This window comes from Lathamus discolor, chromosome 2 (assembly GCF_037157495.1).
Source record: "Lathamus discolor isolate bLatDis1 chromosome 2, bLatDis1.hap1, whole genome shotgun sequence".
NCBI classification, from domain to species: domain Eukaryota; kingdom Metazoa; phylum Chordata; class Aves; order Psittaciformes; family Psittacidae; genus Lathamus; species Lathamus discolor.
In genome coordinates, this window is record NC_088885.1 from 117,007,417 (window position 1) to 117,022,658 (window position 15,242).

The window sequence follows — 15,242 nt, forward strand, 5'->3', positions numbered from 1 at the left end:
CACGATATTTATATCTCCCTAGTTACTTGTAACCCACTCATACTGTTGGGGGGGGGAGTGTTTTTGTTTTGTTTTGGTTTTAAAGCAGACTTTCTCATTTAATGCTTTACTGTGTGCAGGTTTTTTAATAATAAAGTTGACATCTTTTAAAGTTACTTTGTGCCTGGCTTACGTGTTAAGTATTGAAAGAAATCTCAGCATCACAGTTGGAGTAGGTTTTTAGCAAATTCTCTCAAAAGTATAACCCCCCATGAGCTCAAGAGACTGTTTTTGTGCCAGTTTGTACATAAGCAATAGCCTGTGAGTGGAATTTTGTGTTTGGTGGTGCTAAACACAAAGGTAAAGCTCCGTCGTGATAAATTGTGGTCCAGAATGCTAGAAATCTCAGGTGATTTCTTCGTAGCTGAAGCAAGTGGCTGGAGCGCTCTGAGAAACTTCCCTACTTTCCAGTCTTGGTAAAACGTGGTATGACAGTAATTTCCTAGAGGTAGATGAGATTTGCTTTGATATCCATCTGTGCTTTCCTACATCAGAAGACCTGTACATCCTCTTCAGTTAGCACACGGTGCGCCTCCCTGCAGAGCTGAGAGCACTGGGTGTGTGTTATAGTAGTGCATAATGTTAACCACAAGCTTTTTATAGCAGAGCTCTTAAGTGTGAAAATTTCCATACAACTTATTTTCGTGGTACAGGGTGTCACATTTCAAAAGGCAGTACTATGGCAAGCAGGTGGTTAGTTTATATGATTACTTTGAAATTAGCAAAATGATATAGAGATAAAAATGTTGGCTTTGAAAACGGTAATTTCTTTCTGCAGTGATTTCTTAGGTTTGCAGGTAATTTTGTTGAAAAGTAGAATATTATTTTGCAGAACGAACTTATGCTTGCATAGAAAAGATTACTTTTTTCATTACCTGTATTGTTTTACAAATTTCCTTGGAGTTTGCTTTTCCTTAAGGTGGAGTAACTAATGAAAACAGACTGGATTATAGCAATATATAAATTTAATAGCTATGTATTCTTTACTTTTTGTGTTGTATTCATGGAATGAGTCATCAGGCAAAATATTCTTCCAGTAGGGGAACAAAACAAATACCCAGCTACTCACAAATAAAATGTATCATCCTCTAAAAGTGGACATTTTAGACACAGCTTGAGTAGGTTTTCATTGTTCATTCTCTGCAGAGCTGCTGTTCTGGGGTGCTAAAGCTTCATTTCTTTGGAAACCTGACACCATTGAGAATGGTATATTTGACATCTATGACTCTGGACATTGGTTAACACTATTTCGTCATGGGGAAAAGAATCGAGCTTGCAAACTTGTTCCACAATAATCTGTTGCTTTAAATAAGATAATTTCAAAGAAAGATTACCAGCTGATTTTTGCTTTCTGTCTTTGAGGTTGGAGCAGGGGAAGAAGTTTTGCATGGTGAAAGTGTGAGCTCACACACACATACAGATCATTCAAGCAATGGTAAATGATGCTGATGCAGGCTCACACGTGAGTGGTGAGATTTCTCTCTCGTATGTAAAAATTCTGTGGTCTGTTCCACCTGACTTTTGAATCTGGGTTACATATTGGGAAGATAGCTACCAACCTTGAGTGGAAGGTGGGCAGAGATCTGCCTGGACTTGGGAAATTTGGGGGTTTTAAATCATTATCATTATTTCAGTGCTCAGGGACTTCTTGGACATGTTACAATTTTGCACAGGTGCAACGTTGCAAATGGCACTCAAACCCAAGTGAGAGGCAGCATGAGCAACTTCCTCCATATTGGGCAAAATATGGAGCAATTCCTAGAAGTTAGGGATGGACTCTGTATGGTGTTCCTGTGGGGGATGATTCCTCATGCTTCTGGGCAGCAGTGTAAAGCTCTGGCATGCTCTGATCCTGCACGTACTACTACTCTTCTGCTTGGTGGGTGTTAAACCTCCTTTACGCAAAAATCATTGTTCTGAGGCTTGAAATTAGCCTATTTCATAATTACAGTGCATGTTGTGGGTCACTGAAATGTTAAGAGTGTTCAGTTAATGCAATGTACTCTTTGAAAAAAAAGAAACGCCCGAGGCATTTTACACTTGGTAAAAGGAAAAAAGCCCAATAAAATACCCACGGAGAGCAAACAGAAAAGTATGTTCTGTAGTTTAAAGTGATCCAGAGTCTTCTGGAGTTCATGAACCAGCACGGCCGTTTGATGTCAGCAGAACTGAGCGGAAGTGTGTGGTTTGTGAGCTAGCTGCTGCCGTAGAGTCACGGCTTCGCGCTGGCTGAGCCTGGGGATGGGCTGCGCAGGGCAGACCGCAGTGCAAACCTGATGACTGTTCCACTGCAGGATTAAGACCCTGCCTCAGGTTCAAACTTCAGCTGCTTTACAGCGTGTGTCGTGCGGTAAGTTTCTGCAGAGTTCCATGTCTCAAACGGTGACAGACCACAATTAACGCAGAAGTAGGCAAGGACATCTCCTGCTTCTACTCTGCCAGATAACCATTTCATCATAGGAGGGAGGAAGAGAAAAAGCAAGCTATGTCCTGGACAGAGAAGCATGATGCTGCTGGAAAAGGAAAAAAAATAACATTATTGCCTCATGTTCCTTCAGCATGTGACCAGTTACGGCAACTGCTGATTGTCTACATACCAGGAAAAGAAATGCCCTGTAGTATAAAAAGTTCACAGTCTCTACTTCAGGTCATTACAAATGACCTTTCCTCTAAAGGCAGTTATTAAGGAAGTCCACAACTAATCCAACATTTAAATATGCTTTGCTGAGCAAGAAGAAAATCATAGAGTATAAGAGAGGGTGGTTCTTTTTTTTAAGCTTGCAGTGTGCTTTCTTTTCTTTCCATTGTCTCTGTGTGATTTGCTAAATGAGATGATGTCTCTCATTCTTTGGAAACAAGCTTTTAAATATAATGAAGCAGATAGAAAGAAGAAATGTAAGAGAGGTCACAGAAGGCCTGAAATGACCATTTAACACCTTATCTGTTAAGAGGATGCTGCAGAGTGTATCCTGCAGGGTGGGGCTACTTCTGGCCATAGAGAATCTGCACACACAGATACAGAAGGCTGAGGTGAGCAGTTATGGTGTCTCAGCCACAGGGGCAAAACTGGACCCCGGGGTTGCTTGGGGAACTGATTGGTTTTGTTTATTTTCCCAACTGTTGCAGCTTGGCAGGCTTTCTTTGCCCTAGTCTGTCCCTTTCAACCAGACAAAAAAGAATTAAGGCATGTGTGTGTGTTTCTAACATGGCTGCTTTTGTTGCAAAGAGAATAGTTTGAACAGTACATAGTGGCAATGGAGAGTTTTCTGCCACGATGGTGAACAAAATTCCCATCCTGTAGAGCTTGCCTGAGCTAAGCAATACTAGGAAGAACTTCTGGAAAAGGACAGAATTTTCATTCCATTAATTCATATTAATAATTCTGCTTTTCATATTGAAGAAATTATATACACATACAACTTTAGAATAATACATACGATACAATATAATGTGATATATTATACATCTTTATTATATAGATTTAATATAAATTATTTTAAAGGTATTATCTATATTTAAATGTATATATAAACATAAAATATTTCCATTTAGCTATCCACCTATACACTAGTGAGCTTATTGCAAACTTTTATCTTATTTCTTTCATTTCAGTTGGTTATTATTACTACTTATTGCTGATCCCTTTCCTTTCCTATTGGGAAGAATCTGTCCTTTGAGAAATAGGAAAGATATAGGTACACTACTGTGATTATTCCTCTGACCTAGCTGAAGAGTTACTGCTAAGTCTGTGGATGCTTGTGCAGGCCTAAACCAAATAATTCCTCAAGAACAGTGACTGCAGTAAAGAAATGGGGGGGCTTTTCCTGAAAGTTATATATGTTTACTTTTTGCTTTGTAGAAGTGCTGAGTAGCCATTAATTTATGCATTACTCATGTAAAGATGTGAACACTGACCTGAGAAAGCTCTAGGTGGTTATAAAGTACTCGAGGCATGGAAAGCACTGGCATAGCAAAACCATGGTACACGTAATTTGGGTATCAGTAAAATCTACCTGCCTTAAAAAAAAGAGAGAAGAAAAAAAGCTGATCACATATCTGTACAGGAAAATAAAAATAAACCCATAAACCTCAGAGTTCCTGCGAATGATTTGCTACCAACGTCAGTATTTTTTTAGAGAATGAGATGATTTAGATCAAGCAAGCATTCTTCTGACATTAGTGATGTAACAGTCTTGTGTTCAGAGAGATTTCCTGTTTACTTTGGGTCTGAACACAGACGTCTCTAGAAAGTAGGTGCTAAAATTTTCATTCCACATCTGCATATGAAGACAGCCCAAATTGTTCTGACATCTGTAGCAAACTTTATATACATTTTTGTTCTTCAGAAACAAGGGAGTAGTGACAACTGAAAACTCTCATGAGATCAGAAATTTCTTGGTTTGCTGACCAAGCTAATTCCTCAGTTTTAATCCTGTAATGCAGAAAATTATCTGGCAATGTTAGTTTGGCAGCCGTGTGAGCTACTGTCATGCTCTTAACAGGGACCTTTGTTAGCAAATTCACCTGGAGTCAAGGGACTCGGTGTCCCTTAGGGATGAACCATGGCTCATTTAGATTTGAAGAGCTCACAGATGGCAGTAAGGCATCATGGTGAAGCTCAGTACTTAGTTTCATGCTGCAACTGTTTATGAATGTTCTGTTTCAAATCATAACTTCTGCGGGTGTTCACAGATAGAAGCAATACATCTTTTTTATAATTTATGTGTATGATTCATAGTTTCAAGTTGAAAGCTTAGTTTTAAATGTATACTTTTTTCAAAAAGGCAGAGGTCGTCTTCCTGTTGCATTATTTTCCTAATTATGAAAAAATGGGGATTATATTTAATAACTTGATGCAACTCTTTCTATGCCTTTGAAAATACAAAAGCATTCACTTCCATTTATATATCCACACTCAAGTGGGTGAAGGAATCTGTTATAAAACAGCCCATGGTCAAAATCTTGTATGGACTGAGATCAGAAATAAGTGTTTTGTTTCATTTTCATTTGCCTTTTGACTTTGTATGATTGTATTTTCACAAGCAGTGTCATAGATGTGAAAACTTGCTTCATCTTCCTAATATGACTGTTGAGCAGTCTAAAGACTGAAGTCCTGAGGTTACTTCTGAACTTGGGTCAGCTCAGCTTTGCTGCCAAGGCAGGAAGCCTTGTTTTACTCCCAAGTGATAAAAATCTAACAGTAGAAAAACACAGCCTGCAATAAAGTCACTCAGTGAGTTTTGTTTCTGTTTTGATGGTCTCTAGAAAATGAGATTGCTGATTGCTTCTGTTAGCTGACTTCATTAGGTTTGTATCCTGTGAATACAGAAAGTGTCTTTCTAAATGTGTGTTTGCAGTACTAGCATATGAAAAAATCCACCATCGAGATGTGCTCTGGCATTAAATTATTGTGTATTTAGAGATTCTGCAACCATTACCTTAACCTACTAGGCAAGAAATTGCTGCATGTGAAACTGGAAATTTACATTGGCACTAGAAACCAAAACTGGGTCTTGGAGAGCACATTTATGACAGCAGCAAGCACACAGGCAAAATAATATATGGCAATAGTAGGAAATGCATAAGATTTTGCTCTTAGAAAAAGAGAGGAGAAAGAGCAGAGGGAACAGCTTGCTGCTGGCTGCAGTGGGAAGGAATGTGGGTCAGTGGGAAGCACTCACCAGAGAGGGATGTGCTGGTCTACAAGGGCCAGGCTGGGTCCAGCAGAGCCAGCACTCTGAAGTAACACAGAGCAGCATTAATAATCTTTCATTCATGGCTTTTACCTCAGTAACTGCATGCCAAGGTTCCTGGTGTTCTTGGTTCTGCAGTGACAATGCGGAGACACCAAGTAGGGTTTGTGTGAAGCCAGATGTGGTTCCTGGGGCTTGTCAGTTCAGATGGCTTCCAGCTGTAAGTTGTCCCTGAGTGCAGAGGAGCTCCACTCACCCAGGGCTATGTCTGAGCTAGTAGGGCTGGTCATGCTCAATATATCTATGGGGTGGGTTATTTGCAATTTGGGTAACACACCTTGGAGTGTTTTAGTAGTAGCTATCGAAGAAGGGGGAGAGAAGTACAACACAAAACACATTTTAAAATAGTGCTTATTGGTAGTTTAACTTGTAATGGATTTGATGCCACTGAAATTATTTTTTTCCAGGCAAAAACTGATTCTCAGAAATGCGGATGTTCCTGTTATCATGAATACATATTTTAGTGAGAAGGTGCTACCCAGTGAACACTCAGAAACAGGAGGGAAGACAAAGATGCTTATTAGGAAGAATATTCTGTCTTTGGCAGAGACATTCAGGCTAGATGACGCTGATGATGAGTTACACCAGCAAACTTCAGATAATCAGGTAAGGTCCATTTGGGTGACAGTTCATTACTTGGTAAAAGGTTGGTGTTGGAAATCCTAACAAAAACAAAATTCTAAATTACTGACCTGTTCAGTTTCCCCTTGCATTTAGCCAAGGCTGAATAATATACAGTGTTTATTTTAATAATGTTTTCTTAGCAGAGGCTTTTGGCCCATCCAACTGCTGAACTGCTGTGAGGTTATTTTGCTGAAGTCTCACTACTGTGCTAAATAATAATAGTAGCTTGAGTTTTCACTCATTTCTCTCTTATTCCTTATAGCTGAATAGCTAAGCTTTATTTGAAATCAGTTTTCTGCTCACTCAAGATATTAAATAAACATTCCTTTTTCACACTATTTCTTAACTCATTTCCTAAGCAATCCCCTATTCTTTCTTTAAAGCAGCAATTGGTAATAACACCACTGCCCTTTCCTGCACCTTTAATTTGTTTTCTTTCCTATTTTGGCTTTATGTTAAAACGACTACTGACTATGCATGTCTCTATCTGTGGTTCTACAAGCTGAGGTATTCTAAGAGATCTGGTTTTGTGATAGTCCGTACTAGCACTTTCTCTTGTAAAGACTTTATTTTGGCCACCCAAAATCATTCTTAATACTTAGTATTTGAGAAGTTTGGCCCTACAGGTTTGATGAACAACACTGAGTGTCAACATTTTGTGTTTGCCTTATATGTAATTCCCATGATGGAATGGGAATGGAAAAGTTACATAAATCAACTCTCCTCTCTTGCTTCAGCTCTACCTTGTAAAAAGCTTCTACTGTGGTATTCTAAACCCAGAACAATTCACTTGCTCCCCTCATGGTGCTTGGCAAACAACAGGTTTGAGAGGTGGGCCCATGTGAACCTTGTGAAGTTCAACAAGGCCAAGTGCAAGGTCCTGCTCATGGGTTGGGGCAATCCCCAGCACAAATACACTTAGAGAGGAATGGATAGACAGCATTCCTGAGGAGAAGGACTTGGGGGTATTGGTTGACAAGAAGCTCAGCAGGACCCAGCAGTGTGCGCTTGCAGCCCAGAAACCAGCCATGTCCTGGGCTGCATCCAAAGGAGCATGGCCAGCAGGTTGAGGGCTTGATTCTCCCCCTCTCCTCCATTTTCATGAGACCCCACCTGCAGTACTGTGTCCAGCTCTGGAGTCCTCAGTGCAGGAAAGAGACACCTGTTGGAGAGGGTCCAGAAGAGGCCGTAAAGATGACCAGAGGGCTAGAGCACCTCCCTGTGAAGACAGGCTTGAGAGTTGGGCTTATTCAGCCTGGAGAAGAGAAAGCTCCAGGGAGAACTTAGAGCAGCTTCCAGTGCCTAAAGGGGGGCCTTCAAGAGAGCTGGAGAGGGACTTTTTACAGGGGCCTGTAGGGATAGGACAAGGAGGAACAGGTTTAACTGAAAGGCAGATTTAAGTTAGATATTAGGAAGAAGTTTTTTCTGTGAGGGTGGTGAGGCACTGGCACAGGTTGCCCAGAGAAGCTGTGGCTGCCCCATCCCTGACAGTGAGAGACATCCCCAAGGCCATGTTGGAGCAGCCTGGTCTAGTGGAAGATGTCCCTGCCCATGGCAGGGGGTTGGAATTAAATGAGCTTTAAGGTCCTCCCCAGCCCAAACTGTTCAGTGATTCTAAAGGCACTTCATTTAAAACTCAGAAGACAGGTTTTATTGCAACCCCTCTGTAGACAAAGGGTGGTGCTGTACCACAGTATTCTTTTAAATACTCCAAATTCTCTTTCTCTACTGGTGGATAATACTTATGGCACAGTCTGTAACGCTCTGAAAACCTTTCTTGGCACCTGTCTTTTTATAAAAGCAGGTCTCATTGTGAAATTTTGCTCATGCTGGGAAGGAGCCTGTATATGTCGATCGTGTTAGTCTATAATTGCGTACAGTTTTTTCTGAGAGATTTATTTAAAAATTAATGAAATTACTCATTTAGATTAAGGTACAGTGTAGTAGAATTTTATTCATATAATTTATTTTGAAAGTTTGGAAGCTTTTATTTATAAAATATGTTTTAGAATTAACTAAGCGCTTTGGAACCTACGTTTGGGAGTAGGATTGGACTTATATATATGGAGTTATATACTTTTCATTAATCATCTAATTCTTTTACATTGAAACATTTTACATTGAAATGTGCAAGTCTTAGGACTAGCTTACTGTTCTCTAAAACTAGACACCTGTTCATTTTCAACTTAAAGTTCAGAAGCATTCAAGTTGGGAGTTGAACCATTTTAGAAGAGAAAGGAACAAAACCTCAACAAACTAAAAATGAAACTCAGTTCAAAGGGAAGAATCATAAATACTGATATCTATTCTGTTTTCTTGCTGGTGTCACCCTCATCTCTCATAGACTGAGTTAGCTCAGTGCAGAGCATGTGTTAAATACAGAGGAGCACTGTGTGCTCAGCTCTCTCTTGAGAGTTCATTAAAAAGCAACAGTAAATACTGGCCACTATTCTGTAAGCTAGTTTAGGTGCAGTAAGTATTCTGAAACTAATTTTGCACTGCTTGCATTGATTTTTCATGCTGAAGTTTTACTCTCTAGCACTGCGTAGTTTCAAGGCCCCCACAAAATGTTTCTATTAATGGGTTTTCCTTCACCAGGTCGCTTGTGCTCCGCAAATCTATAACAACTGTGATTCGAAAAAGCATCCCTTAGCACAGAGTGCTGTTAATGATTCTCTGCTTGAAATGGTGGAAAGCCAGGGAGCAGTGGGTTGCAGAGAAGCACATGTACGAGTTGTTATCCAAAGGGTGTACTGTTTGCCTGCAAGAGAAGGTTATGGAAGCCACGTTCATGGAAACAAGCCTCTTTGCACAACACCCATCATAAATTCAGATCCACCGAATGTTAGGTGAGTAGTAAGATGCATGGGAATGTTTCTGTTGAGGCTGTGATATATGAGAAACTAAAGAGGAGGGAGTTTGGAAATGCAATTCTTAATTGCCAGCTTGCAGGGAATAAGCATGCTCAGCAAAGTGTGGAGCTCTTGGTGGAAGTGGTGTAGTTATTTAGTCGGTATGGTGTGACACAGAAATAGTCCTGCCCAAAGGAGGCAAGGATTTGTCTATAGTTTGTGTCATCACCAGATGACAGGAAGATTGAAAACAAATTAATGGGAATTTCATTTAAAACCAGTGATGATCTTCAACATCTTACACTGTTGTGTTTAACAAAATAACTGTTACTTACCATTTACCTATTTCAGTCCCCAGTATGCTCTGCTAGTAAGTTATGCTCATAGAGTGGTCTTCTGAAGCAAAAGAGAAATATATAGAGAGATGGAGTTATAAAATGGGGATTTTGCACAGATTCCATTAGAGAAACATAGGCGTAGACATGCAAACCTCCATTGTGAAGCCACCGGAAAGGCTCCTGTTAATTCTGGAAAACTGGAGGTCACAGCAGTTCAGCTTCTCTGCAGTAAAATGTGATCTTGTGTCAAAGCATTAACAATAACTAAGAAATCTTATAGACAAAACCTATGGAGCATACAGCTTCAGACCAGTGGTTTTATCCTCTTCTGGTTTAGTGTCTGCATCCTAATACTGGTCTGTTTCCTGTGCAGGGAATCAAGAATGGGAGCTCGTTTTCTTAAGTACAAAAGCTATGCCAAACACAGTTTTCTCTTCTGATCAGTACTGAACTGCTGAACCCTTTCCTTCTCCTGTTAGGGTTTCAGCCCAAATAATGATTTCAGAGTCTTTCTCAGCCATTCTCGATCTGAGATCACTGTGTCTATTATTGATTTTCCTTCCTTTCTTTTGTTTTGCACTAACATTTGGTTCATGATGACTTAAAAATTTGAAAGGTAAGATACATTCAATTTTGTTTTCACTCAGGAAGCTCATTAAGGAAAGTTACTGTGGCAGAGACTGTATAAAGCTTCTAAGTTCAGCCTCTCAGGACATTAGAAGACCTCTCTTCCCGCAGAGTTTAGGACCTGAATGTAGATGTGCAATTAGTTTAAAAGGTCCCGTTGAGAGCTCTCCAGATGTAATTTGCCATAGGCTTTGAAGGAATTCTTCAAAGTTTGAAGAACTCGAGTTCCAATAAGCCACCCTGCTGGTGGGTAGTAGCATGCTCACAGGTCCTTCTTCCTCAGCTTTTGAAATACTGGAATTCTCCCAATTCTCACTACCTTGTAAGTGACTGGATAATTTACAGCACTCATTGATAAATGAAATTCCTCCAGGAGGAAGTTGGAAAGATTGTTCTCTCCTAAAATGCAAGCTTGGTCATCCGTCACAGGGAAGTAATTATCAACAGCCCTGTCCCCAGGATTTTTTAAAAAGCTCCTTTACATATAATAGTTATATTAACCTCAACTTGCATTATTTTTTAAAAAGCAGTTGGTACGTCCTGTTGCATGAACTTATTGCTTTATATTTAATTTGTTCTTCCTGTAATATATTCTTTTTTTAAAGTGCGAGGAAAAGTATTTTCCAGCCTCACATCAATATGTGATTTTTGAGGTGAGTATTCCTCTGTCTAGATTTTTCTTCCAGAGGGCTACATTTGATCAAGTCAAGGCAGCTGGCAGTCTATTATTCAAGCTGATTTTTAGCAGCATCGGTTCTAGCAGAGTTCAAATGACAGTCCTGTCCCTGTATTTCCTTTCCAATTTTTAACCAAAAGTATACTTAACTTGCAGTCACACCATTTGAGGTAGTTAACCTGCCTGAGCCCACGCCCTTCACAGGAATGGGGTGAAAGAAAACAGGAATCTCAGATTGCACTCCTTATGTCAAACTTGAAATGGAAATGAAATAAAATAAAAAATGAGTCCGTTGCTTCTGAGTACATACTGTAGCTGGGTATTCTCATGTGCAGTTGTTAAACTGGCCTCTTCCGAGTTCCTCACATTTTATAGATATCCCAGCCCAGAAAAGAGCTTGGTTGTCCTTGTTTGCAGCTATCAGACTGTCTCTTGGATCCTATAGAGGAAAAACAGCCCACTTTCTCTTTTGCGAAGAAGAGAACAAACCCTTCTAAGACTGAGGAATGGAAAACACCTCGTACTGCTTTATCAGCTGCTATTTCCATAGCTGATAGGCATCCACATGAGACTTTTCTCCTCTGTCAAAAATGTCTGTGTCTGTCACCTGATAGTGAGCAATAGGGTCCAACGCCTTCTGGCAGTCCTTTGAACCAACTGATGGCTCATTCTTTTGTGATTAAAAAAACAACTTTTTTTTTTTCCTTTGTAAACTTCTTTTTGTGAAGTAAAATTGCCATGAAGGTTTGTATTTTATGAGGCAAGACAAGTTAGATAATGCATTCTTTCATGAACAGAAGTTTGTAATTAGATATCAAGGTAGATGAATAGTCACTTGGTTTGTATTTTGAACAGGCTGTTTTATTGTGTATCTTCTTTTGTAGCATTCCACAATAACCTAGATGTTGTTGCCACAGGGAGGCATAAAAAACACAGTAAGCTGAAAAATGGCATGAAATTAAATGTGGAAGAGGAGAAGTGATGCATTTTGTGCAAGACATCCAGTTTCTAGAAAGAGACTCTCAAATAGTGGGAGAAACTGCTGTTTTCATTATAAGGAAATGATTAATTTACTTGGTTAAAGACATACAAAGATAAAAATCGCAGAAATGCCTATATGCATCTAGCTTTTATTGTTCATAAATACACATATGTAGAATACGGCCTTTTACTGATAGACAAATGGATATGTCTGATGGGTTTAAGTCTGTTTAGCTGAAGTATTTAAAGCATTTTCTGAGGACACTGAAAAATCATTATAGAGACTGAGAAGTTCTCTGGCTTCTGTTGTACAGAAATTGGTCCCACGTTCCCTGTATTATTGTTGAATTATCTGCCTTTCCCCCCATAATTAACTGCTCTTGCAAATGGACTTTTCATGCTGAAGAAGTTTCATGGAGACGGGGGGAGAGAATATGACTCGCCGTGACTGTCTACTCCTTTCCAGCATTCCTAGCATACTTTTTAGTGCTTTTTCCCCTCTGATGAGATACTTTTGCTAATGACACGTTTGTGTAAACCCGATTATTTTGACTCTTTTTGAAAAAGGCCTGGCTCACATGTACAGAGATCCCAAAGAGACTCCTGTCAACCTGAGCAGCTCACTGGTGCTGAGGTGTCTGACTCACTGCATCGGCCTTGTACTTTGTGTTCCTGGGATAAAGCAGTGTATAATTTGGATTTTGCTCTTGCCAGTATCTGTTTGTTTTGAGTGGGCCGTATGAGTTCAGTAAAAAATAGAGCTGGTCAGTTTTATGCCTTAAAGAACATGGCTGGTTGGTTGTGAAACTAAAAGAGATGCATTTTTAGGACTATTAGGCAGTTAAACTGGTCAGAGATTTGGGTGAGGAGGCTGGAGAGAAAAGGGTGTTGTCTGTTAAGAAGGAAAAGCTAACCACTGCTAATATAAAACAATGCTAGCTATAGCTATGAATCCACATTTTAAAATCTTTGTGGGTGACTAGAGAAATTTTCCAGTTGCTTCTCTTGGCATATGATTTGTCCTACTTCCTACCTGAAAGTTAGCACTCTAGCCTGCTATAACTGTCTACTCCAAGAACAAAGGAAAGGCAGTCCATTTACTTTAAAACATAATGTTCTCAGCCTCTATGCAGTAGTCATCGACAGTTCTTTTGGTTTTGCTCTTTATTTTGTTTGCCAGTTGCCAGATCTCAGAGCAGTGGAAAAGCCTGCTGCCATGCAAGCAGGACCCTTGGGGAGCAAAATATTTAGAAAAGCCAAGGATTTGTTTGAGTGGCTGGAAGAAATAGAAGTTTGGGGAAAGTCACATTTCTCTTTCTGAGCAGGCCCTTAGAAACATGATAGTTGCTGGGATTCATTATGCTCTAGCAAGTTGTTGCAAGTTTCTGAGTAGTCTGCTCATATGTAATTCTGTATAAAACAGTTTTTCTGCAAATAGTAATTCTGTAAAGTTAATTAATTTCAAAGTTGGATTTCCTTTTTCCCTCTCTTTCTTTGTCTAATGATCTTCACTGTTTATCTTAAAACAAATCTAGTCAATGGATTAACCTGTCTGGCAGCATGCACAACTAGAAGTTGAATGTCAGGTGCTGCAACTAACATTCCAAGTAGGTGGACTCATGTATCGAAAAGTCACCCTTCTGGTACGGAAAACCTAGCTTACATTTTATAAAGCATATTGAAATAAAGAACAACAACAAAAAAAACTGGAGGTCTTCTTATCTGAAAAGAGCCCAGATTGGAAAGGACTATCGTGAAAGATCCATGTTCACAGATGCTAACATCTGTCAGAATGTTTTTTGTGGCTGACTTAAATCTGTTTACAGCATTCCATTTGTTTTTTGTGTTTTTTGTTCAACAAAGCATTTTAAATGGAATGGTCATAAATGCAAGTTTTTAAAAATTACATTATGTTTCTGGGATGTGATTTTTCAAGTGGGAAATAAACAGGAAATAAGTAACTGAAGTGCAGTAGAGAATACTCCATAAGCTTCTCTGATTTCCCCTTTTCAGATCTCTCTCAGAAGAGATGATACGTGCATGATATTCTTGCAAAGTAGTCTAATTGCTCCTTGGCAGACCTGTAATAGTTCTCCTAACAGCTGTGGTTCAAGGTCTAGTAACCTGTTTCTGCTTTAAAGTCTCTCTGCTTTTTTCTTTTCCTTTTTTTTTTCTCTTCACAGTTAAGACTCTCTGACACTTGGATTATTCCCTTTTGCCTCCACCCTGCTCTATTTTTAATTCTCAAACTGGAGCCACCAAAACAGAGAATAAGGACAAAAGGCTGTTGGAAAAATTGCTTTGGTATCACGTTGTCTGGCTGAGACAATAAAGTGTATTATATATTTAACACTGTAGTTTCCTCTTGCTGTTGCCCAGATAGCCCTGAAAGTCTGTTTTCCCTGCTGCTGGTGGTGCAGACGGATAAATGGAACTTGGGCTTCTTCCAGTGCCACTGTAGTACAACAATTTGTTAATTTGACATTACCGTTTATTTTTCAGTGCTAAATATTTACATAATCTTATTCTGTCCAAGGGCAAGGTGAAAGCACTGTTATCTGATATACTTTGTACAAAGATAAAAAAGGACCCCTCAACATACAGCACCGGGTTTTGGCCCTGCACTGGGAATAGGCAATTAAACAATTTGCCATTGTTCTAAAATGTCAGGGCAGTGGTAAAAGCTGCTGATACAGAAAAGAGTCTCCAGAAGACAGCAGCCAGCATAGACCACAAGTGTGACAGAGATTCAGTCTTTTTGGAAAGCAAGTGGGCAGGAACAGAAACCAACCATCAGATGGCCAACACTAACACTGTGTGTGCGTTCAGCAAAGACAAGACACTGGTTGCTAGCTCATATTTCCTCCATACTCAAGTGCTTAAACTGATCAGTAAAGTGCCCATATGTTCACAGAAGAGCGTCACACACCCCCAAGCCTTTTGTTGGTCAAGAAGGAGGAATAGCTCTACTTACCGATAGCTCTACCCTATGATAGAGAAATTGCAGAGATACATACATAACAGAGACGTATAAATGGTTTGGAAACATCATGATGTAGTTGTGTATTCACCACCACTTACCTTGTAACAATACCTTTTCACACCTCCCACACCTGATGATGTGGCTTTAGAAATCTGGGGAAGGTTTACTGCACCTGAACACCTTGTTTCCCACTGCTTGTTTTAAGGCTGTATGCACCCAACTGGTTATTTTCAAGGGAATGTGTAAATGAGGGGAATGGAAGAGCAAAGTGGTACCCTGTATGCTATCCTATAGTGGAGACCAGACTAGGGAGTAGAAAGCAAACAATCTGAAAAGGTAATTTTCCAGCCCTAGACCCACAATCAAGGT

General features: G+C 39.7%; 1 protein-coding gene across 3 annotated transcripts in view; it reads left to right on the forward strand.

The window, feature by feature from the left end:
- Nucleotides 1-15,242, forward strand: part of SPIDR (scaffold protein involved in DNA repair) — a 205,134-nt gene that overhangs the window by 125,115 nt on the left and 64,777 nt on the right. For all 3 annotated transcript variants that reach the window (XM_065668224.1, XM_065668225.1, XM_065668226.1), the window contains 2 exons: nucleotides 6,200-6,398; nucleotides 9,015-9,265. In XM_065668224.1, the coding sequence (XP_065524296.1) occupies nucleotides 6,200-6,398; nucleotides 9,015-9,265 (450 nt within the window). The remainder of the gene's footprint in view (nucleotides 1-6,199; nucleotides 6,399-9,014; nucleotides 9,266-15,242) is intronic.